General features: G+C 42.4%; 1 protein-coding gene across 2 annotated transcripts in view; it reads left to right on the top strand.

Annotated features, from left to right (window-relative positions):
* The first annotated feature begins 6181 nt into the window (after positions 1 to 6181).
* Positions 6182 to 22349, top strand: part of LOC129336707 (kynurenine/alpha-aminoadipate aminotransferase, mitochondrial-like) — a 28729-nt gene continuing 12561 nt past the window's right edge. Inside the window, exons 1-11 of one of the 2 annotated variants that reach the window (XM_054989998.1) lie at positions 6182 to 6365; positions 7354 to 7488; positions 9441 to 9606; positions 10810 to 10942; positions 11777 to 11851; positions 12456 to 12659; positions 14131 to 14196; positions 16177 to 16259; positions 17831 to 17927; positions 18738 to 18799; positions 21836 to 21900. In XM_054989998.1, the coding sequence (XP_054845973.1) occupies positions 7383 to 7488; positions 9441 to 9606; positions 10810 to 10942; positions 11777 to 11851; positions 12456 to 12659; positions 14131 to 14196; positions 16177 to 16259; positions 17831 to 17927; positions 18738 to 18799; positions 21836 to 21900 (1057 nt within the window). In that variant the 5' untranslated portion in view covers positions 6182 to 6365; positions 7354 to 7382. Of the gene's footprint in view, positions 6403 to 7353; positions 7489 to 9440; positions 9607 to 10809; positions 10943 to 11776; positions 11852 to 12455; positions 12660 to 14130; positions 14197 to 16176; positions 16260 to 17830; positions 17928 to 18737; positions 18800 to 21835; positions 21901 to 22349 lie in introns of both variants that reach the window. The other variant, XM_054989997.1, reaches the window with a different exon arrangement.

Below are 22349 nucleotides of genomic sequence, written 5' to 3'. Positions count from 1 at the left end.
GTGACACGTTTACAATCGCTTTAATTTTTTTATAAGGGATTTGTTGCAACATAAAACACTGTTTTCTTATTACGTGAAAGGAAATCAGTACTAAAAGGGCGCAAACATTAATGGATTGCTTTCCACTTTTAAAGTTTCATATAATAACAATTCTCTCAATAGCTAGAAGTTACAATTCAGGTCATCAGAATTGATGGTGGGGATGTAGCACGGTCCTAGGTAAAGCCAGCTTTCAATCATTTTGTAGGGATAACAGAGCATTTAATACTAGAGGTGTGAATGTTGGGTATCTTCTGGTGGTTAAGGTCTTTACGGCATAATCCCTAGTTCACATAGAGTTCTGTGTGTTCCATAGTCTCTTCTCCAAAAATTGGAGCAAGGAATTGTAGCACGAAAGAAAAAAAATCCTCCATTTTGTTATACAGAACAAAAATTAAACAGGTGCATGCAAACATGCCTGTGCTGCGTAATTTAATTACAGAATGTGGATCACAGAATCCTTGTCTACCCAATATACGGGGTGCACAGATTTTTGATGATATGAATTTCATACTGGAACTAGAAAATACCCATGCTGACCTATTCACACACAACATGGTGATCTTGTGTATTGGGAAGATCACAAATCACTTGCTGTCCCGTTATGTAAGGTTGGAGCACCAAAGCAGTAACAATTGAATAGGGGTGTAGGCAGATGTAGCAGAAAGTAGATAAGATCCATATTCCCATTGAAAGTACAAATGGACAATGTCAGCATTAGGATATGGATCTAGGTGGCGCTATTATCCACTCACACTCTTTTACTTCCAGTAGGTTTTGATATGCATCAGAATGCACCTTTCCATGCATACTCTGCTCCAAGGTTTGTGTCCAGTAGCACTTTAGTTGCAGAGCTCAAACACTGCTCATCTACTGCAGAGGGACATGGCTGCCCACCTGAAACTCTATTCTGTCCCAGTTCTTCATCGATTCATTGCTGGATCAAAGCAAGGGAGAGTCAGCCCATTCACCTCAGCAGTGAGCATGTATCCCTTCAGCCCTTAGCCTCTGCTCCCTTTTACACATGATTTTTGCAAAGTGGTATGGAAAGGAGGCAGAACCTACAAAAATGTTTGCAGGTTCCATTCTCTGTTTCAGTTCACCAATAATTTTCATGGACTTAGGCTTACTCTGTGCTTTTTTTGTTTAAAAAGAAGAGCCTGTATGCATGTTCACTGCCTTGGGAACCCTATTCAGGTGGTAAGTGGCAGAGAAATGTTTTAAATAAATATATAATATATATGGAATTAACAGAACAAAATATAGTTCTTTTATGATGTAAATACTTTCATATGAGTACTCTTATTTACATTCCTAGAAATCCATGGAACAAGTTAAAGAGTAAATGGTTCATATTCCCTTTTCAGTGAGATGAGCAGACAATAAATATAGATATATGTTTTTAACACAACTCAGTTTGACAAGCAAACTATAGATCATTAATAAATGAAGATATGTTCAGTGAGTTTGGGGGCCAGGCCCATCTCATATGCCTCGAGCACCTTGGCTTGTTACAAGTACCCACACACCTCCCTTCAGGCAGGGCTTCCAAGAACTGCCAGAGGCCCCCAGTCAAAGATTCCTTCTGGAAGGTCAATCACAATACCCAAATTCATCCCAATAAAAAAGACACAAATCTCATCCGTTGCCTGTGGTCTGGCAGAAAAGGCAGCAGGCAGGCCCTCTGGCTGTCAAAGAAGGCCACAGGGCAGATGGGCTGTCGAAGAAGGCCACAGAGGATGGAGGCAGGCAGGCCCCAGAAGGCCACAGGGGGTCATGCATGTGTAGAACATGGAGTTCAGGCTGCAGAAGATCCCAGGCAAGGTGGGTCCGTGGCTAAGGCAGGAGGTAGGCAGGCTAGCCAGCAAAGGCAAATTTAGAAGCTAAGTTAAATCTGGGAGACAATGGTCAGGCAGTTGCTCTGGGCCAGTTCATATGATACCAAGTCCTCATGGCTGCCATCAAACATGCTATAGGAGTTCAATGCCTTGCAGATGCATGCAGGCCCACTTCTGATCATGATTGTTGGGTGCAGGGATAATGGGCTTCAGTTGCCCCGCTCTAGCAGGATTTTTGTGTGCTGAAAAGATCCCAGGGAGTCAATATTTATTCCCACAGGAAACTTACATGTTATAATGGCTACCTTTATGTTTCCCACCAAAACAAATTGCAAGTCCGCCAGAGTCTTCTCTGGATGCAACAATGGTATGTGTGTGGGAAAAGCTTGAAGCCCATTCTCCCAGCATGCTCAGAATTAGGCCTATGTGTGTGTAAGAGGGACAGAACTCCCATCATATATCTGATACTCTCCTTGTATTGGCCATGAGGTCTTCATGTCATATGAAATGGTCCATTGTTCACTTGCATTGTCTAGTAGCACTCAACTGTAGAAGTTCGTTGGTACAGAATTAGATGATTGGATGCAGAAGGTTCACCATTCATATTCCCAAGTCTTCACTGATTCATTGACAGGATAGTTAAATACAATGGCATGTATCTTGCCGCTGTACTCAGCTAAGCCTCCTTCTAGCCCAGGGAGCCTTTCTGAGAAGTGTTTGTTTAAGTTGGAGAAAGTCTCTTAGGGCTGGAGAGAGGTTTCAAACATTACTGAACAGCGTAACAGGATGTATGCCAATGAAATTTATTGTACCCCATTTTCTGACATCTTGTAATTTCTAAGGTCTTGTTTTAGATGGGATAAAGTTATTACTGTCTGAGTTTTGGAGTGCTTTTTCAGCTCTCTTGCTCTGGAAAACACATTTAAGTGAGGACAAAGGTTTTGCTCTTTCAACTATGTGTAGTTAAGAAATTGTCCTCTATTGACCCAGCCAACCTCGTTGTGCCAATTGATGCTACTATAACCTCAAGAACTACAATATGTATGTGAGTCTGTCTTTGAAGACCAATCAGAACCTTCGGCTGGTACAAAATGTGGCTGCTCAATTACAACGAGCTCTAACTGTTAGGAGTACACAACAGCTGTGCTTAAACAATTGCACTGGTTGCCTATTTGTTTCAGTATTCACTTCACGGTTCTGCTTCTTCCTTTTCAAGGCCTTCATGACCTGGAACTCTCACCCCTGATGAACCGTGGGTCTGATTAGATGCTAGGTTTAACATATGTCCCATTGCTCACCTTTAGAATAGGAGTGCAGTACAAATCAGCTCCTGAGAGTGCGTGGAGGCAGAGGGGGCACCATTCCCTCCCTTCCACCCTGTGCACTTTCATTAGCAGAAGAGGGCTGTGAGGGGAGGGCTATCTTTCTTCCTGCAAGTTCCATGGGCAGGAAAGTAAAGCAAGAAGCACAGGACAGGGGTATAAGTGTTAGAGCAGCCCTTTGTTCTGGGTTCCCCTTCCTTCCTTTGGACTTTTACTGTGACAGCGCTTCTCTTTCTACAGCGTGGAATACAGCGTCAATAATTTTGTATGTGTGTACCTAAGTAAAACCCAGGCTTTTCCCTTGTCTGTGTTTGTGGCACAATAAAGCTCTCTTTTCCCTTATGTATGTGACACATGCTATCTCCCCCTCTCTCACACAAAGTAGATAAGACTCCCACTTGCCTCTCAGGGCTTGATCACCTCAGCTTGATTAGGGAGCAGGGCCCCCTGAGTTAGCCAAGACCCCTTTTTTAAACGGAACATCCTCAAGCGAGTTTGATAAAGGTAACAAATGAAAGCATCTCTTTAGTAAAGGCCTGGGGGTGTGAAGAATAGGAACAGTGACAGCCAAAATAAAAAAAAATAACAATATTCGATTTATATACCACCATATACTCACTCAGAGTAGTTTAATAATAATAACAACAACAACAGCATTCAATTTATATACCGCCCTTCAGGATGACTTAACACCCACTCAGAGCAGTTTACAAAGTGTTATTCTTATCCTCACAACAATCACCCTATGAGATGGGTGGGGCTGAGAGAGCACTGAGAGAGCTGTGGCTGGCTTCAAGCAGAGGAGTGAGGAATCAAATCCAGTTCTCCAGATCTCAAAAGCAGTTTGAGAATGCTTGAGTAAAACTGTACTGCTTTGGTGGCCCTGTGTCTGTGTGTGTGTTATGTGCCATCAAGTTGCTTCCAACTTTTGGCAATCCTATAAATTCATGACTTCCAAAAATCCTATTAACAGCCTTGTAGGCCGTGACTGGTCAGAAAGGCAGAAATGCTGTGTAAATAAATACCTCAAGCAGTTGATCAGAAGCAACTTTTTCTAGAGCCTTCAAGGGCACTGCACACAATTTACAATGAGACTGTGATTCGGACTAGACATGGGCACGAACAGAAAAAAAACCTCGAACATGGTGTTAGTTGTTCATTGCCATCCACGAACAACGAACAATGAACATTGACGAACATGACCTGTTCACGAACATGTTCATTGTTCGTTGTTCGTGGAGGCCAGCAGGCTCTCCTCCAGCCATCAAGATCCCTTCCGCTCCCAGAAACCTTACCTGAGCAGGCACCAGGAAAGGTACCAATAATAAATAATAGCTTGGCCTCAGAGCATGGCAGCAGCCCTGGAACTTGAAGAGGTAGATCCCTATCCCACCACACACAAAGAAAATTCAAGCTCCAATGCACTCTCCCTATCTCTCTCTCAAAATGCCAACAGCAACTGTCTCTCCCTCACTGTCTGCAAAACCAGAGCTGATAGCCCCCCTCCCCCCTGCTCTTTGCTTCCTTGTAACAAATTTGGAGCTCCACACTTGAAAGGAAGACCTACCAGTCAAGCTAAATTGGGCTTAGATTGTGGTTTCCAGGGCAACAGCAGAAGTTCAGGTAGAGTTCAGGCAGTCCCTGCCTCCGGTTGCCAAGAGAATTGATTGCAGGTGCCAGACTGTCTGGCTTGATGAACAGCAACAAACAGCAATGAAGGCGGCTTGCAATGACCACCTGTTCATTTAGAATGGGGCCTCACGAACACCTTGTTCACAAACAGCTGATTGGGCTGGTCATGGCTTTTTTTAGTTCATATTGCTGTTCATGCCCATCTCTAATTTGGACACAGAAGTGTTCACCCATCACAGGCTGTTTCTACCTGGATGTTTTGCTCTACCTAGGCTTCCTCACTGCAGCACTTTCCCCACCCCCCCTGAATCATCCATAGGATGCCCTCTCTTTTATCCAGTTCCCATGATTGTTCCCAAACCTGGTTTGATAGATATTTTTGGAAAGATCTAAGTCAAAGTGCCTTTGGAAGCTGCACATTTCTTCATGTGCACCTTCCACTGAAATCAGTTGTTCCTTTGATTTCAATGGCTGGGGAAAGTGCTGTTACAAGCACAGCACACTGATCACATGTGACAAACAGGACCGATTATGTATTATTTCTATGCAAAAAGGTAATGCTAAATTGTCTCTAGCATCTATACCTTGTTTCATATTTTCCAGTAGAGGAAAACAAATAAATCACTAACTGTAACTTAGTAAAGTATTCATAATACAGGGAAGAGAGTTTTAGAGGTAATGCCAGGTCTTTGACTAATTATTACTTATATGTTAGTGAAACAGTAATCACAGAAAGGATTCTTCACTACACAGAAGAGTTATCATTACAAAACAGAACACCATCTCGCACGTTCACTTCTATTCCTTCTATTTAACAAAAATCACCCATTATTTCTCTTTTGTAGAACTTTTATGAATATAGTTCCTCGTTCATTGCAATTCTATGCTTCCAAACAGTGCTTTCTCAGAACTATTTTGTTTTTCTGATGAGAATGTTTGTAATTGAACTCTTACCTTGGTAATTATTAAGTATTCGGGCAAAGTCTGCTGGGAATGGATGGTTTGGCAAGAGGACATGCAATAAAAAAAATATATAATTATTGTACAGTGCCAAAGGTGCATAGGTTTGTCAGGGAGTGATTTCTGTATCATAGTGCTTTTCTGCCCCCTTTTGAAGCATCAGATTATTTTCTAAATTCCATATTTTAATTTTTAAGGACTTCTTCAGAAATAGCAATACTGATTTTATTTTTACTGGCCAGCAGCAGGAGAAAAGTGCAGTGAAAGGCTTTGCCACACACTGTTTTAGTCTCAAGGAGGGCCTCCCACAAAGACCTGCTGGGGACAAAGGCTCCAATGGGAGGCTGAGTCACTGGGATCTACCCCTTTCTTGGGCTGTACTTCATTGGAGCTTAGTAGTCACACTCTGGGCTGATCTATAAATCTACTGCCAGAATCCGAATAGCAGCAGCTGCAAGAAAGCAGCATAGTGTGGGATTTAGTCATCTTCTCGCTTATTCTGCTATGTTTGTGTTTTGACCTGAGAAGATCCATTTTGTTCTAAGAGCTACCTGGAACATGAAGGAATGAGTAGGTGAGATTGCTCTTGACCGGGAAGTCATCATCGCCTAGTAAGTACGCTCTCTAAAGCCACCACCAAAAGCTGTCACTGTCAGTGGACACTGAACTCTGCCAGTAAGGTTTTGGACATTAACATGGGTCAGTCACTAAGTACTCTACCAACTCAGTGAAAGTAAGCAATGGTCGTTTTTAAATCTATTTGCTGTAGCCACGGTCAGCCTTGAAAGAGGGAGTTATATTTATATTTACTTCCTTGGTGGAAGAAAGTTAACAGATTGAAAGTTAAGGCCCATCCATGTCCTCCCTGCCAAATTATCCCCCATCATAAGTCATTTGCATCCACATAATCAGGCTCTGCTGAGTCATTGGTTTCATCTTCAGTTGTGTTGCTTAGGAGCCACAACAAGGGCAGACTTAGGGGCTACAGTCAAGGTTCATGCTCTCAGATTCTTTCTTGTCCATCTTCCTCTTTTACCTGTTAGTCCTTTAGATACATTTGTATGTGTGTGTTTAACTTAAATAAGACACATTTGATTTATCCTTAGACTTACAGCTGATTCTGTATCGACAAGGATACCTAGGAGTTCTGGGGGTGCAGTTGCTGCTCTGTACATGATATTGATACTTGTGTTTCAGTGAGGTATAGATTACAATTTGAGATTTTAAAACTAAACTAGGGCAGCCTCTTGTTGCTTTATAAGACCTTTAGTTTTAGGTTTTGTTCACTCTCTGTCAAATGTGAAAAACTCTTTCGAGCTGTGGGTTAGAAGGCTTAGACTGGAGTAATTCTGCAGAGGGTTGCATTGTATCTTTCCCTTTTCAAAGAATTCTACAGAGTTACATGACATTAGTGTATTACTCCAGAGTTAACATTTCATGTTCAAAGGTATCTGGTGACTTACAAAGTAAAATGGAGGAGCAGATGAGCCTAAAGTATTAAAATATTCTCTGTGTTGAGGAAGTTATGTCAAAAACATCATAACATTTAAATGTTTCTCCAGTTGTGTCCAAGTTCAGTTCCCATTTTCTGATGAAGCCTGAGAAGCCATCAATTGAGTGCCTCACCAACATGGATTACTCCTGTTTCCTGTCCAAAATAAGTGCAGCAAGACAAATAAATCCTGCAAGACTGACTAGTGAGTAGTCATATTTTTCAAAACTATTGCCTGCTTTGCTTCTATGGACCATTACGAGTATTAAGATGGCCGTTTGAAACAATGCCATAGCAGTTTACTTTCAAATGATAACTAACACAAATATGCAGTTCAGAGTTAAAATATAGTCAAAACCAAGAAAACTACAGCCTCTCATTGTGAGTAGATCCTTTATTCCACTAAAACATCTTCAGTTTCTTCTAGATGTTTGTTTATTTGTAATATTCTCTTTGATAATTTTTGAACATTTGACTATGAAAATAAAACGACCACAAAATGAAATAAGACAAAGTAATTTTTTTATGTTTCAGTGTTAAAAAGACAGTTCATTTAATGGAATCCTTCATTTCCTGAAGGGATTTAACTTCATTTAATTCAATCTCTCATTTCCTTATAACATGGACTTCCACATGAACACATGACCCCAGCCATTCATGAGTCATGAAAGTAACGTTTCTGTTTTAGTTTTGAAATTGTTTGTTTAGAAAAATGTTATGCCACCTCTCCAGGAACCTGCCCGAAGTGGCTTAAAAATAAAAATAATAGAACCAAAACATTAAAGTATATTAATTAAAATCCAGCATTAAAGCCTCAGCCCATCATAAAAAACATAAACCATAAAAACAGACCACTGGCAGCCTAAAATAACAGTTTCCAGATGAAAATAGTGTTAAACCGCCCAGAGCCCCTGGGGATGGGCGGTATATAAATTGAATAAATAAATAAATAAATTAAAAAGTCAACCCCTTAATTAAAAGTCTGGGTGAATAGAAATATTTTGGCCTGTCACCTAAAAGAGAGCAACGGAAGTGCCAGACAAGCCACAAGGGCATTCCATAAGCAAGGTGCTAATACAGAAAAAATTCTCTCTCGTTAACACCTACCTCACCTCTGCAGGAACCCAGGGAACAGGGCTTGTGAGGAGGATGGACAATGTGGGGGAAGGCAGTCTTTCAAGTATATCAGGAAATGATATAAATAGACCATACCATAGTAATGGTCTTGCAAGCCATGACCACAGGTCTTAGAGCAGAACCACAAGTGACAAAAGGCACAGATTGGACACTTGTCAGTTTCCCTCAAGTTTTGATGGGAAATGTAGGCATCCTGGTCTCGCAGCTTCGCTCTCTGACTGCTGTCCAATGGACTTTTCAACTGTCATTTGTCCAACATTCCGCCAAGCTGCCTACATTTCCCATCAAAACTTGAGGGAAGCAGACAAGTGTCCAATGTGTGCCTTTTGTCACTTGTGGTTCTGCTCTTAATTTACTTTTTTCTTTTTATATTATTATATTTATATCCTGCTTTTCTCCCCAATGAGGACCCAAAGCAGCTCACATCATTCTCCTCTCCTCCATTATATCTTCACAAACAACCCTGTGAGGTAGGCTAGTCTGAGAGTATGTTACTGGCCCACTCAGCATGCTTCCATGTCAGAGAGGGGTTTTGAACCTGGGCCTTCCATAGCCTAGTCCTACACTCGAACCTCTGTGTCATTCTGGCTATCTTAATAAAGTGTACCCATCCCCTCCCATGCTTGAGCCTTGCCCAGGTTCATCCTTCAGCCACCATGTTGAATGCCCTCCAACTAGAGAGCCCCAACATATGTCCTTAGTTGGCAAAACAGCAAAAATGGGTGCATGATACAAGAGCCATAGCAAATGATTGCCAAGTTTACTGTTCTTACATGTTACACACATTTCATTTGTACCTATTTATTAAGTATAAAAAGCTAATACTTTTTCCCAAGGGATAAAATGTTACATTTACTTCCACATTTGGCTTCTTATTAAACTATACTCTTTTCATATACATATACAGACATATACATATATATGTGTGTACATATATGCACACACACACACATATATATATATAAATTCTTGCAATGTCCTAATTCTTAAACGTATCTTTCTTATTTATGTTAACACTAGATGAGCTGGCAAAACGTATGTCCTCCTTAATCATGCTTTCTGGGGGTATGCCGAACACTGACTATTTCCCAATAAAAACAGCAAGTATCACTCTTGTGGATGGAACAACCATTGAAATGGATGAGGAGCTGATGAAGATTGCTCTCCAGTACGGTGCTACAGACGGGTATTCATCAAAATCATACATCATTTTGTTTCATTTTTCTAAACTCAGTTTAGCCCCAGGGGTGAATTGCTCTACTTCCAGGGAACCAGGGACTCCACATAAGAATACAACCATCCTGCAGGATCAAACTAAGAGCCCATCTAGTCCAAAATTGTTTTTCCCATTTAGGGTTCCCAGGGGCCTGCTGGTGGTGGGCAAACTCTCAGCGATTTGCCCCCTCGTCTACCAATCACCTAGTGATCAGTGGGAGGAGGCAAGTTCCCGGAGATTGCTCACCATGGGTAGGCACCTCAGGAATGCGTGCTGTGCACATGCTCCCAACCAGCACAGGTCCTGCAGGGAGACAGGTCCTGCAGGGCAAACAGGGATAGGCTCCTGGGAGCTGGGCCACTCTCTTGGGAAGGAGGCCTATCCCCTGGGAGGAGCCAAGCCAGCCTGTCAAGCTTGTGGTGACTTGGGGAGGCTTCCATAAGAGGGAAGAAGCCGGCCTAGGAGGACATGCTAGACCTTCATTCTAACCCAGAATGGAGAAAGGCTGGAGAATAAGAGAAGGACCAGAGTGTTGAGCGACACCCCCTCCCCTCTTACCTCTGTGGCCTCAGAGTTTTCATGGAGCTGAACAAGGAGATGCAGGAGTGTGGAGCATCAACTCAAGTCTCAAGCCATAAGTGAAAGACTGAGGCCCTGGAAAGCCTCTGCCATAGAGTAGAGAATACTGACCTTGATAGACCAATGGTCTAGATTATAGATGGGCATGAGCCCAGAAATGGCAGTTCTTGGCAGTTCGTGGTTCATGTTTCATGAACGACAAAATTTCACGAACTTGCCCCAGTTCACAAACTGGTTCATTCTGTTCATGAAAACATCACTTCCAGGTCAGCAGAAGGTCTGCAGAGAGCCCATCCCTCCTGTTGCCTGGTGCATACAGCACCAGGCTGTATGGAATGATGGACCAAAATATGAACCAAATGAACCGGGCTAAAATTCATCATGGTTCATGAGAAATTAGCTCCCATGAACCACCACAAATCACTAACCGGCCCGGTTTGTGACAAACTTTGGTTCGTAATTCGGTTCACGCCCATCTCTAGTCTAGACAGCTGCTTGTGTTCAGCAAGTTTGTATTCCAAAAATGTCAAGTTAAATTGAAAGTGTAATTATGTGTAGAGGGTACTGAAAAAGAATAATATTCTTTTTTATCAGAATTCAAGAACTATTGTCATGGTTAGAAGACTTACAGATGAAAATTCATGACCCACCAACAGCCAAGTATGCGCCTGAGAACGGTCAAATGAAGATATGTATCACTGCAGGAAGCCAGGATGGACTTAGTAAGGTCTAAGCAATTTATATATCAACAGAAAATCTGTACTTTGGCAATTAAATTAATCATCAACAAGAGAGATGTGGAAACTCCACTCAAACATTTAAGCCTAGCTGGGCAAAAATGTAGTCTTGTGCCTCTTCCTTTGGGGCTGAAGCCTTGCTCTTTCCTCAGTATTTTTTCAGCGTTTATCTATGCGGTAGTCATTAATAATAGCTCCCATTACTGAACCAGGGGTCATTTCGTAGAAAAAGAGCTGGAGGGAGTCATTAGCATAACTCATTAGCATAGTTCATTAGCATATGCCACATCCCTTGCCAGCACCGGAAGTGTGTCATAGGCATAACTGATTTGCATATGCCACACCCCCTGACATCATCTATCCTGGCTGTTTTGGACCCAATCCTGGCCATTCAGGGCTGAAATTGGGCCCAAAACAGCAAAAAGGGGCTGAAAATGTCTGAAAGGGGACCCAAAATGGTCAGGATCAGGCCACTGCTGAGCGGGAGAGTGATCCGCCACCCGGCAGAGGCCCAATCTGGGCCATTTCTGTCCCACCTGTCATGTGACCTCTTTGGGGAACTGCTGGAACTGCGTTCCTGCACGTTCCCCCTCAAAATGAGTCCTGTACTGAACAATACATTTATATTGAAGAAAGAAAGCTCTTCAAATATGATGGATAGCTTTTTTTGACAATTATTAATTTGCTGTATATCAAAGTTCATGAATTGCTGAATTGGAATAGCAAAATGTGATGAGGAAAGCCCCTTCTAAAATCTGGAACATAAGTGGTTCTGTCAAAGTGGCACAATCACTTTTATGAAGCCTTTCATTCTTACCTTGTAGGTTTTTGATATGCTTATCAACCCAGGAGATAATATCCTTATAGGTGAGCCAAACTACCCGGCGACACTGACAGGGGTGAGTAAACTTTTTTGCTTCCATAAATATGCAAAGCTGCCTGGATGAACTTATGGACTCCTGAAGCTGCCTTATACCAGTTTGGACCATTGATCAAGCTACTGTGTACTGCAACTCCAGGATCTCAGGCAGAGAAATGTTTTTCCCAATATCTAGCACCCAAAATATTTTAGTAGGAGATGTTGGGGACTGAACAAGGGACTTTCTACATACAGTTTTTGCTTCTTTCTTTTGAGCTGTAAATAGGCTAGGGAGAAGGTTGGGATTGGGGTTGGGCAAGGGTCAACAAGAAGTCCAGTCTGGCCAGTTAGAATCTCAGATGTGAAATCCTAAAGTTCACAAAAGAGGTTCAGGAACTACGTCCCATCCCAGCAACTATTATCTCTTGTCAGCTGCCGCTTCCCTTGAATACACCTACCTGTGTCTTTCCATGCCTGTCACTGTCACCAACAAGTTTTTATCTGCCACTTGCATGTTGCATTCCAGAATCAGTTTTAAAGTACTCAAACCAGGAGCTCTTGTTTGGATACTGCTGAAGAATATTCTGGCTTTAATGGTTTAGTGGTTTCCATTGAGTGTGATGCCTTTTTCTTTTCACAAACAGCTCCAGCCGTTGGGATGTAACCTTATCAACGTCCCTACCGATGAGCACGGTATTATTCCCAAAGCTTTGAAGGCTGTTCTTTCCAGATGGAGACCCGAAAATGCCCATAAATTCAAGAACCCTAAATTCCTGTACACCGTTCCAAATGGAGGCAATCCTTCTGGAAGCTCCTTGACAGCAGAACGCAAAAAGGAGATTTACCAGGTAATCCATGGCGCTGGAGATTATCATCACATGTAAACAGTAGCAAAGATAGCCTACAGCATCCCTTTTTATATAAGCAAAACTATGAATTCTAGCAGCAGATGGAAGATACTTCCTAGAGTAATAGGCTTGACAGCTGGACAGGTTGACCAGTTTGGAAGGGTTATTGCCAGGCTAACTTTTTCCCTCTCTCCAGCTCTCAGCATTAACCAATTTTGAAAAAACATTGGAAGGTTTTAAAATTTTTTGGCTATTTTGTACATGCGAGTTGTGCATGCATATATCCTATGCAAACATGTCACCATATTTATTTATTGAATTGTTTATAACCCACCTTTTCCCCATGGCTCAAGAAGCTTACATCTCTACATTTAAAAACATAATAAAACCTCAGTTAACTCTTCTCGCCCCGCAAATTCCTGCACTTTCCTTTAAAAGCCTTAGAAAACAAAATGGCCTTGCAACGCCTATGAAGAACTTGTAAAGATGGAGTGCCCAGGGCCAGCGTGCCCATTGAGGCCAGGTAGGTGGTGGACTCAGGCGCAGGGTGCCAGAGGGAGCGCTGGAGGAGGCGCGGGGGGCGGGAGCACGCGCCACAGAGCTGCAGCCTCCTATCCTTCCCGCCACCGCCACCAGCACATGCCCTCAGACGGGCGCAGCCGCCGCGGGCAGGCATCTATGGCGGTGCAGGCAACCAAGCGGGAGAGCTCGGAGGCAACCTGCGCATTGTCACAGCCGTCCGCCGCAGCGATCGGGGCGGCAGCGGCGCATGCTCCCGTGATGATGTCACGTGTGACATCATCACGCAGGCCGGTGCGCACGCGCACTTGCATGCGTGCGGGGGGGGGGGCGGCCAGCCAGCCGCAAGTGCTGAAAACCCTTGCGCCGCCCCTGGGAGTGCCCCAACTATAAAGTCACCAGCAGTTCGGGATCTGCTAGTCCTAATATGTTTTTATTATTTAAACACATTTATGCTGCCTTTCCACCTCACTTAGGGTCCCCAAGTCACTATACAATCAAAAACATTAAAACAAATTTTAAAAATACATATATATCTCCATAAACAGGAACCAGGTTCATTGAGGGAATGCCAAACAAAACGGAAAAGTCTTCACCTGCAGGCAGAAGACAATGAAGGGGACATCCTGAGAGGGGCATTCCCTAACTTTGGTGCCATGATATAGAAGGCCCTTTCTCAAGTTGCCGCGCATCTCTGGCTCTATTCATTGACCACTCTGCCCTCAGCTCCACCAGCTCCAATGGGTACCAGCCAATAGTGAGGAAAACCAAAAATAAAATCTAATTATAATGATGTGGAATGTGAACTTTTGGACAACCCTAGCACACAGACATCCTATAGGGATTATCAGTATTTTGATGGAATCACTGTCTCTTTGACTTGTTAACGAATCTCTTGAATGCATTGATACCTTTCACACAATGCCTTTTTGTTGTTGTTGGATTTTTTTAGCTTGCTAAAGAATACAACTTCCTTATAATAGAAGATGATCCATATTATTTTCTCCAGTATGAAAAGGTAAAAACACACCACTTTCCTACTTGATATGTTGTGATATATGCATTTTTTCTTGATGAAAAAGGAATACACTTTTAACTTTTAGACTGTAAATCTTTTCAGGGACTCAGGTGCACAGGCAGGAGAGTATCTTTAGAGGCTGGTTGGCTGAAGGACAGTAGTTGAGAGCTGCAAGGGGTAGACGTGGTCATCTGCTTGATAAGTTTTGCAGACAAAGTGAGGACAGCTGATTTGACTGTCTTTAGATCTGCAAGAGGCACTGGAGTGGGTCTCTAATGTCACCTGACTTCTCAGGCTGGTAAGACTATTGGCTGTCGTGTTAATATTCCAGTTGGAACTATTAGGAATTAGTTGTCTTTCAGTTGGTGGTAGCAGCAGAGTTACTTAGAAGCATTTTGCCCCAGCGTGCATTAATTAATCTTCAGACAAATTACAGAAAGATAGAACTCACTGTTTTATTGAGGTAGATTCCATCCATAGCAATATCTTGGAGAAGAAAGAGTCCTGATCTAAAGAGTCACTTTCCCTAAAACTAAACCACGTCCTGAGTTTGACAGCGCAGTTGAAGTGTGCATCTGTGAGTAAAGCCTTCATGGCAGGAGCTCAGAGGATCACATCCTTCTCCTGGAAGACCATGAGGCAAGATAGCGATCTCCCAAGAGACCGAGGGCCAAGCTACAAGTGACAAATGACACAGGTTGGACACTTGTCAGCTTCCCTCAAGTTTTGATGGGAAATGTAGGCGTCCTGGTCTTGCAGCTTGGCTCTCCGACTGCTGTCCAATGGACTTTTCAACTGTCATTTGTCCAACATTCCACCAAGCTGCCTACATTTCCCATCAAAACTTGAGGGAAGCTGACAAGTGTCCAACCTGTGTTATTCGTCACTTGTAGTTTGGCCCTGAGAGACAGAGGAGTCAGGCGGCATCCCCACCTTAGACAAATAAGAAGCCAGTTACTTGGCTAGAGTTTCACATACATACAGAGAGATGTGCAGCCCTCCCCCCCGCCCCAATGTCCAAGGCATGCTGAGTTGCCTATTCCAACAGGAACCACCCACCACACACTCTTCAGAGCTGCAACCCAGTAGTACCTGTCTGACTCTCAGGGTTCCCAGTTCAAACCTTGTGATGTCTATTAAGTCACTTTGTATGTTGTAAGGGAAGCAATGGCTTGAATCATTTCCCATGGCAGAGATGATCCTCTGCTGCTGAAGATGTGCCTCCAATACTAGGAGCTTCAATGCATGCAAGACTAGCAGCTCTCAGTGAGCCAAAAAGCACCTGGCACTGGAGGAAAAACCTGCACAAATAGAGGACTGCCTCTGCCATGGATGAAGAAGAACAGGAATGGAAACGAGGCTTGGAATCCAAGCCCATGTCTTTTCATATAATTTTCAACAGACAGATATTAAACAGCAGCATTGTTTCTGTTATAATTGAATTGTTTTGATATTGCTTTACAGGGGAAGATTGGCAGATTAGGCCTGTCCCTCAGATAAAGACATTTAGATTTTAGGACCCAAAAAATTAAGTTTGTTCAGTATAAAAAGGGGACAGAGTTTTCCACAAAAATCTGAACATTGTAAAATGTATAATCTTGACAGTGATAGACATAGGATATTCACTTTTCTAAATTTTATGAGTATGAAATGCAGTGTAAACATGTAGGGGGAACAATCGAATCTAGTCCACGGAGCCTTTCTAGAGAAGGAGATTTCTAGTCCCTAGAGAATCTTGGTGTGGGCCTAGAGCATGGCATAGTGAGCGTCAACAACAGCACCACTCCACATTGGTTCACTTTGCCTGAGGTTTTGAGCACCATATAGGAGGCAGCAGAAATATCTCTCTTTTCAGGGGGAAAGTTTGTCACTTTTTATTTGATGCACACAAAGCTAAGGAACAAAACATTTTTTTATTGGTTGAATTTTGTAAATAATGAGTTTTGTTTTAGTCACAAGGTATCTGTTTGTCTTTTAAAGACAAAAGCACCATCATTTCTTTCACTGGACGTTGATGGGCGAGTCATCAGATGTGATTCTTTCTCTAAAGTTATCTCTTCCGGGTGAGTGAAACATTAAAATATTGAACATGCTCCAACCACATCAACATATTCATCACCATTTTGAAACAACTGAATAGAGTATCTACAGTAAGGCTTTCATCCATCAAATGTTGTGAATTTTAATGGCTCACAGTTGACTGTCAAGTTTCTCATGATTTCACAACCTTGTAAATCAAACTCCGCTAGGCATTTTATCAAACAAAATTATCAAAAAATAGTCAATAAAGCAGCTGAGTCAGTAAATTAATGAGTAACTAGACTAAGGCTACAGCCATGGCCAATTTTACAGTGAGGTGAGGTAAGGTAGATGGGTTGGGAAGACTGGATGGCCTTGCAGTCATTCTCCACGGAGCCAACTCAATGCTCTGTGGGGACTGGCTTCTATTTTTTTTTTTAAAGCATACCAATGGGCTCAGAAAGATTTTGTCAAGGGAAGGGAAGCTCCTGCCTTTCTCCCAAGCTTCCCACCCCCCACCCCCACCCCATGCAAAAACAGAGTGCAGGGAAGGGGAGTTTTTCCCTTTCTGCTGCCACACACTCACACGATACCTCCACGTGGAGCAGCAGAAATGGAGAAATGTCTCCCTTCCACATGTTTTTGCATAGGAGGAGGGAAAGCTTGGGAGCAAAGTAGAAGCTTCCCTCCACAGCTTTCTGAGCCCATTGGCATGCTTTTTTAAAAAATAGAAGCCAAACCCTGAGGTGATGTTCGTCTGCGCAGAGCACGGGTTGGCTCTGTGGAGAACTCATGAAAGAAGTACATACAGAGTGACTGTCTAGCAGTAGATTAAGGGGGTAGCAGTCTTTGCCTCTGCTGCCGCCGCTCCCTCACGCCTACTGCCCAGTCTTTACCCAGATTCCAGAACACTAGCACTCCTTCCCTCCTTGTTCTCCAGGCATCTGCACAGCAAGACTCAAGAGTTGGGCAAGCTGTATTGGGCATGAGCTATGCTGTGTTTAAAAGCATCCTCTCCAACTCCTTCTGTGTGCAATGAAGAATCTCATTGGCAAGGGGAGTTGTCTGGGAGAGGCAGCCAGAGGGTGGGAAGAATCCCTTGTTAAACTGCTACTGGCTGCAATACTGTCCATGCTTGCATGGGAGTAAACTCTATTGAACTCAGCAGAATTCATGTGTGGGTAAACATGCGAAGGATTGGGCCTCATAATTCAAATGATTAGATATTGAGATGTCATATCAGGTTTTCTTCAGGGTAATATTCAAGTTGATGGAGATCCAGAGCAGCACTAGCAGGGGATGAAACCATAACAAGTAAGCACATCTTCCAGTTAAATGACCTTCACATCAACTCTTCAACACGCATTATAGGCCACAGTATGCCATAATTTAATATGCTCCTCAGCCATTAACAGCTCATCAATCCATTATCTATGGTATCATTCACTGATGATACATTCACAAACACGCATGGAAACTCTGTAATTGTCACAAGTAATAACAGTGCAAACATCTCAGATGTCATAACAGTTTGTCAGAGCACAAAGCAGTAATGATTTATGCAATGTACTTTACTAGGTTATGTATGTTGAGCTAATTCTTATACTTTCTTCAGGTTAAGAATAGGCTTTGTAACAGGGCCTGCACCACTTATTGACAAGATTATTCTACATACCCAGGTTTCAACAATGCAGACAAGCACTTTTACACAGGTAAACATTATATCAGATTGCTTTTCAGAACTCAGGTAGCATATGTATGTTCATTTGGAGATGCATTCAATCTGAGTGCAAGTTCACAATGGCTCCCAGACTTACCTGAGGGCCCAGGTTGTGGGCGATGTGGGGGAGGAGAGAGGGGAGGCAGCGTGGTGGCTGCCATGTTGTGGAGGGGCAGGGAATGACCGGGGGACAGGGGAGCACACCCAGGCACATCCAGTGCAGGCTCCTGGTCTGGGAAGCTGGCCCCCGCCCCTCAGCACTTAGCTCGTGATGGCTGAAAATAGCATCACTATGACAAATTCTTCCTCTCTCACTTCATAACATGTGCAGCACTTTCCCATTCTTACAATAACATGACATTCTGTGTTTTTGCCCCACTGGAGGTAGCCAATAATGTGGTCAAGGAAAGAGAATGTCCACAGAATATAGGGTAATTGTCATGGAGATAAGAATAGAGTTTGACATGGGGACATCAGTTTCAGTGGCAATCTTGTGCCTCCCATAACATATAGATTTACTTGAGAATTTTGATGTAAATGAGAGATGGGAGGAGGTAAATAAGCACACCCAAATGAGTGGACAAAAAGTCTCCATCTATATGGTATGCTTTGCATTCTCACCATATTTTTTTTCCTCGTGAAATTTAACCATAACTTATATGATTATGATGATAATAATATACAACTTCAAACAGTGAGCGGCAAAGTTTTTTTATACAACCTGCATTCTCACAGAAGTCCTCTACATATAACAGAAGAAGTTCTACAGATTTAATTATGGTTTTGATCCTTTCTTTCACAGGTCCTCCTCTTACAACTCCTTAAGAAATGGGGTCAAAAGGGTTTCCTGAACCATACAGATAGGTAAGGGAATTGTGAAAACACTAGATTTGCACAGCCCAATCCTGAAAGTATTGTGTATATCAATCTCATTAATACATGTCAATATTTATTTATTTAAGTCCTAGCACATTGATAATTGAATGTTTTATGCGGTCTAACACTATTTATATCATGTGATCCACCTTGCGTCTTAGAGAGAAAGATGGGCTGTAAACACAGTAGAAAAATACATTTTAAAAATGCAGGGCTTTTTTTCAGGGGGAACACGGTGGAATGGAGTTCCGGCACCTCTTGAAAATGTTTGGCAATAGTGCTTGAAAATAATATGATTTCAAAGAACCCCGTGTGTTTCTTCCTCATTTCCCTCTTGAGAGTTCCGTCACCACTTTTCCCAGAAAAAAACCCTGTAAAAATGTAAATCCTTTCTATGCTTCTTTTGCTGTCAAAGGTGATTAAAGCCGCTTATGAAAATGAAAACAACTGTTGGGGAGCAGGGGTGGGGCCAACTTATAAGGCACTTAGCCCCGCCCCCTCACTGATCCCCATATGTTGAGCTGTCTGTCATTAGCCTGATTATATAATGGGAATAATATTCACGCTCCTCCTAGCTCCCAATAATAACTGAGTTGCAGCATTCTGCACTAACTGCCTGAACTGCGTTCCTGTGCTTTCCCCCTTGAAATGAGCCCTGGATAGATCCAACCACATAACCATTTCTGCACTGAGCATTTTCATTTGGCATCTTGCTGGTGCCATTTCTAATTGAGTCAGAACATCTTGACAAAACAGTCCTGGCTGCTTGCGCATGGTGTTTAAGGTTCATAGTGTTGCAGTGTCTCTTCATGTGGTGGCAGCAGCCTGTATCTTCTGCCTGCATCCATGCTCTTAGCCCTGTTGTTTTCATGGAAATAAATGTATGAATAAATTACGCCTTCAAAGGTAATGGGATTATAAAAGTTTGTCCTTCTGCTATATACAATTAAAATAATATGTTCCGGTTTTGACAAAAAAAGTTGGCCATTCTGCTGTATGCACATTATCCAACTTGTTCTTTTAAAAAGCTATTCATTATTAAGATTAGGGAATTGCTTCTAGCAAAAGAAGAAGAAAAAGAATCCCTTGAGCAAAGTACCTAGTGTGAAGTTTTCAAATAGAAACATTTTCAGTGGCTTCATTATGACCCCTTTGTTTTACTTTATGTCAAAACCAGAAGATTTTATCTTTTTTTTCTTCAGCCAGAGATATGCCAGCCAGGGCCTGTGGGCAAGATTTAGCCTGTGAACTGATTTGACTTAGGCAGAAGATTAACATCGTTCATTTCAGTGTGTATTTTTTCCATTAAGCTGATTTGTTTTTATCACTCAGAAGCTCAGCTTTTGGTCATTTCCTCCAGCTCTCTTCCGCTTTTCACCCTTAGCTCAACTTTAAAGCATCAGAATGTATGTGTGTAGGAAAGCGTTGAGGAAACCATTTTGCAATATATGTTGTGTGTTTCCATTCACATAAACATATAACACAGATCTATGTTTCCCATTTATATTTTTATGTAGATCTGTGTTTGCTTCGCTCCCCTTCCCAACATTTAAATTATCAAAAACTAGTTGCAAGGTTCATGTCACTCATTCTGGATTTTAATTATTATGATGTGATAGTTAGACATTTTTATTGATTTGTATTTATTTAATTCTTTTGTGCCCTGCCTTTCTCCCCAGTAAGGACCCATAGGGCATACACTGATCTCCTCTCCCTCCGTTTTATCCTCACAACAACCCTGTGAGGTAGGTTATGCTGAGAGTGTGTGCCTGGCCCAAGGTCACCCAGCAGGTCTCCATGGCATAGGAGAATTCACACCTGGATCTCCCAAATCCTAGTCCAAAACTCTAACCACTACTCCACAGATTCTCTTTTAAGGAACTTTTACATTCTTTATATTTCAAGTGGGAAAAGCTACAGTGCCATCCTAAACAGATAGTTTAGGATGCAGGTGGGTATCCATGTTATTTTGCAGAAGAGCAAGATTTGAGTCCAGAAACAACTTAAAGACCAACTAGATCTCCAGGGTTAATCCTAAACAGGGTTACACCTTTCTAAGCCAATTGACTTCAACTAATGTAGAAGGCTGTAGTGGTAATTAGGATGGTACTTTTAAGCACATTTTCAGTAGATTTTAGGAACCACAATCCAAAACAGAATCAAGTACTCTTAAATGGACTGATTGCGCTGTGCTCAAGCATGCTTAACTATAGATTAAAGACAATGCTTAACTTTAGATGGATTGTATGTTCTCCCAACCTGTGTTTGTTTGTGTCTAAGCAAACTAACAAAGTAAAGTATTGAAGGAAAATCTTACCTTATGATAAACATCAAAATTCATACTTAACAAAGCAGATTAAATAGAAAGAGTCATACTATTCTAGCAGAAATATCAATTGTATTCCCCTTCTTCTGATCCCATGGGTGTAAATGCACTGTGTCTTGAGAAAAGATGTGGGCAGTAGAAGCAACAGATTTAGCCATTGCTTCTCGGGTAAAGTGTTACTGCCTCTGAATTTCATCTGACATGTCTATAGTAGCCAACTAAGGTACAGACAGAGAGTTCTGTCTGCAGGGCTTTTTTTCAGCTGGAATGCGGTGGAACGGAGTTCTGGCACCTCTTGAAAATGGTCACATGGCCAGTGGCCCTGCCCCCTGATCTCCAGACAGAGGGGAGTTTAGATCACCCTCCACGCCACGGCTCAGAGGGCGATCTAAACTCCCCTCTCTCTGGAGATCAGGGGGCAGGGCCACTGGCCATGTGACCATTTTTGCCGAGGGCGATTTAAACTTTAAAAAACTCCCCCCTTGTTCCAGCTGACCCAAAGTGATATCATTGTGCGGTCCTAAGTTCCACCACTGAATTCCACCACCTCTTTTCCCAGAAAAAAAGCCCTGTCTGTCTGTAATACTTTCCTATTGTACTAGTGTTATACGTGACCTACAGGGTAAAATGTAATGGAAGTACTAAGACTGACTCACTTTTGTTCTCTAAAAATGTATACATTGATTGTTTACTTCCAGAGTGGCAATGCTGTACAGAAAACAGAGGGATGCGTTGCTTGCTGCAGCAGACAAATGGCTGAAAGGTCAGTGAATTCAGTCTCATGGGCCATTAGCTATAATCGTGAATCCAGATTTTTAAAAACTCACAAAAAGTCTCCATAAAGATTTAAAGGAACAACACAAAGGCCAAGATGATGTTCACTATTTGGGAGTGACATCAGAGGTGGCCTTTGGCCCTTTTATCAGACAGAGGCCACTTAGAACATCTGCAACAGTGTCTCCTACATGCCTTCTCTGTTGGGCATTGTGTGGTATATCAAGTTGTTTTTCTACATCAAAAGCAGTGCGTTGTGTCAGCAGCGGACACCCACACACACACACAGAGTGAGTGAATGACGGCTTTCTAAGCCATGTGGGGAAAGCACATGATTTGCTACACTCTGTGTTATCATGTGTTTTTGGACTTCGTTGAACTTTCGTGTGACTGCAGTGGTATGGAGAAGTCACCACATAGGATTGTTTCTAGCAGTAT

The sequence above is a fragment of the Eublepharis macularius genome, chromosome 10 (genome assembly GCF_028583425.1).
Source record: "Eublepharis macularius isolate TG4126 chromosome 10, MPM_Emac_v1.0, whole genome shotgun sequence".
Lineage (NCBI taxonomy): Eukaryota > Metazoa > Chordata > Lepidosauria > Squamata > Eublepharidae > Eublepharis > Eublepharis macularius.
This window is presented reverse-complemented; position numbering and strand designations above follow the sequence as displayed.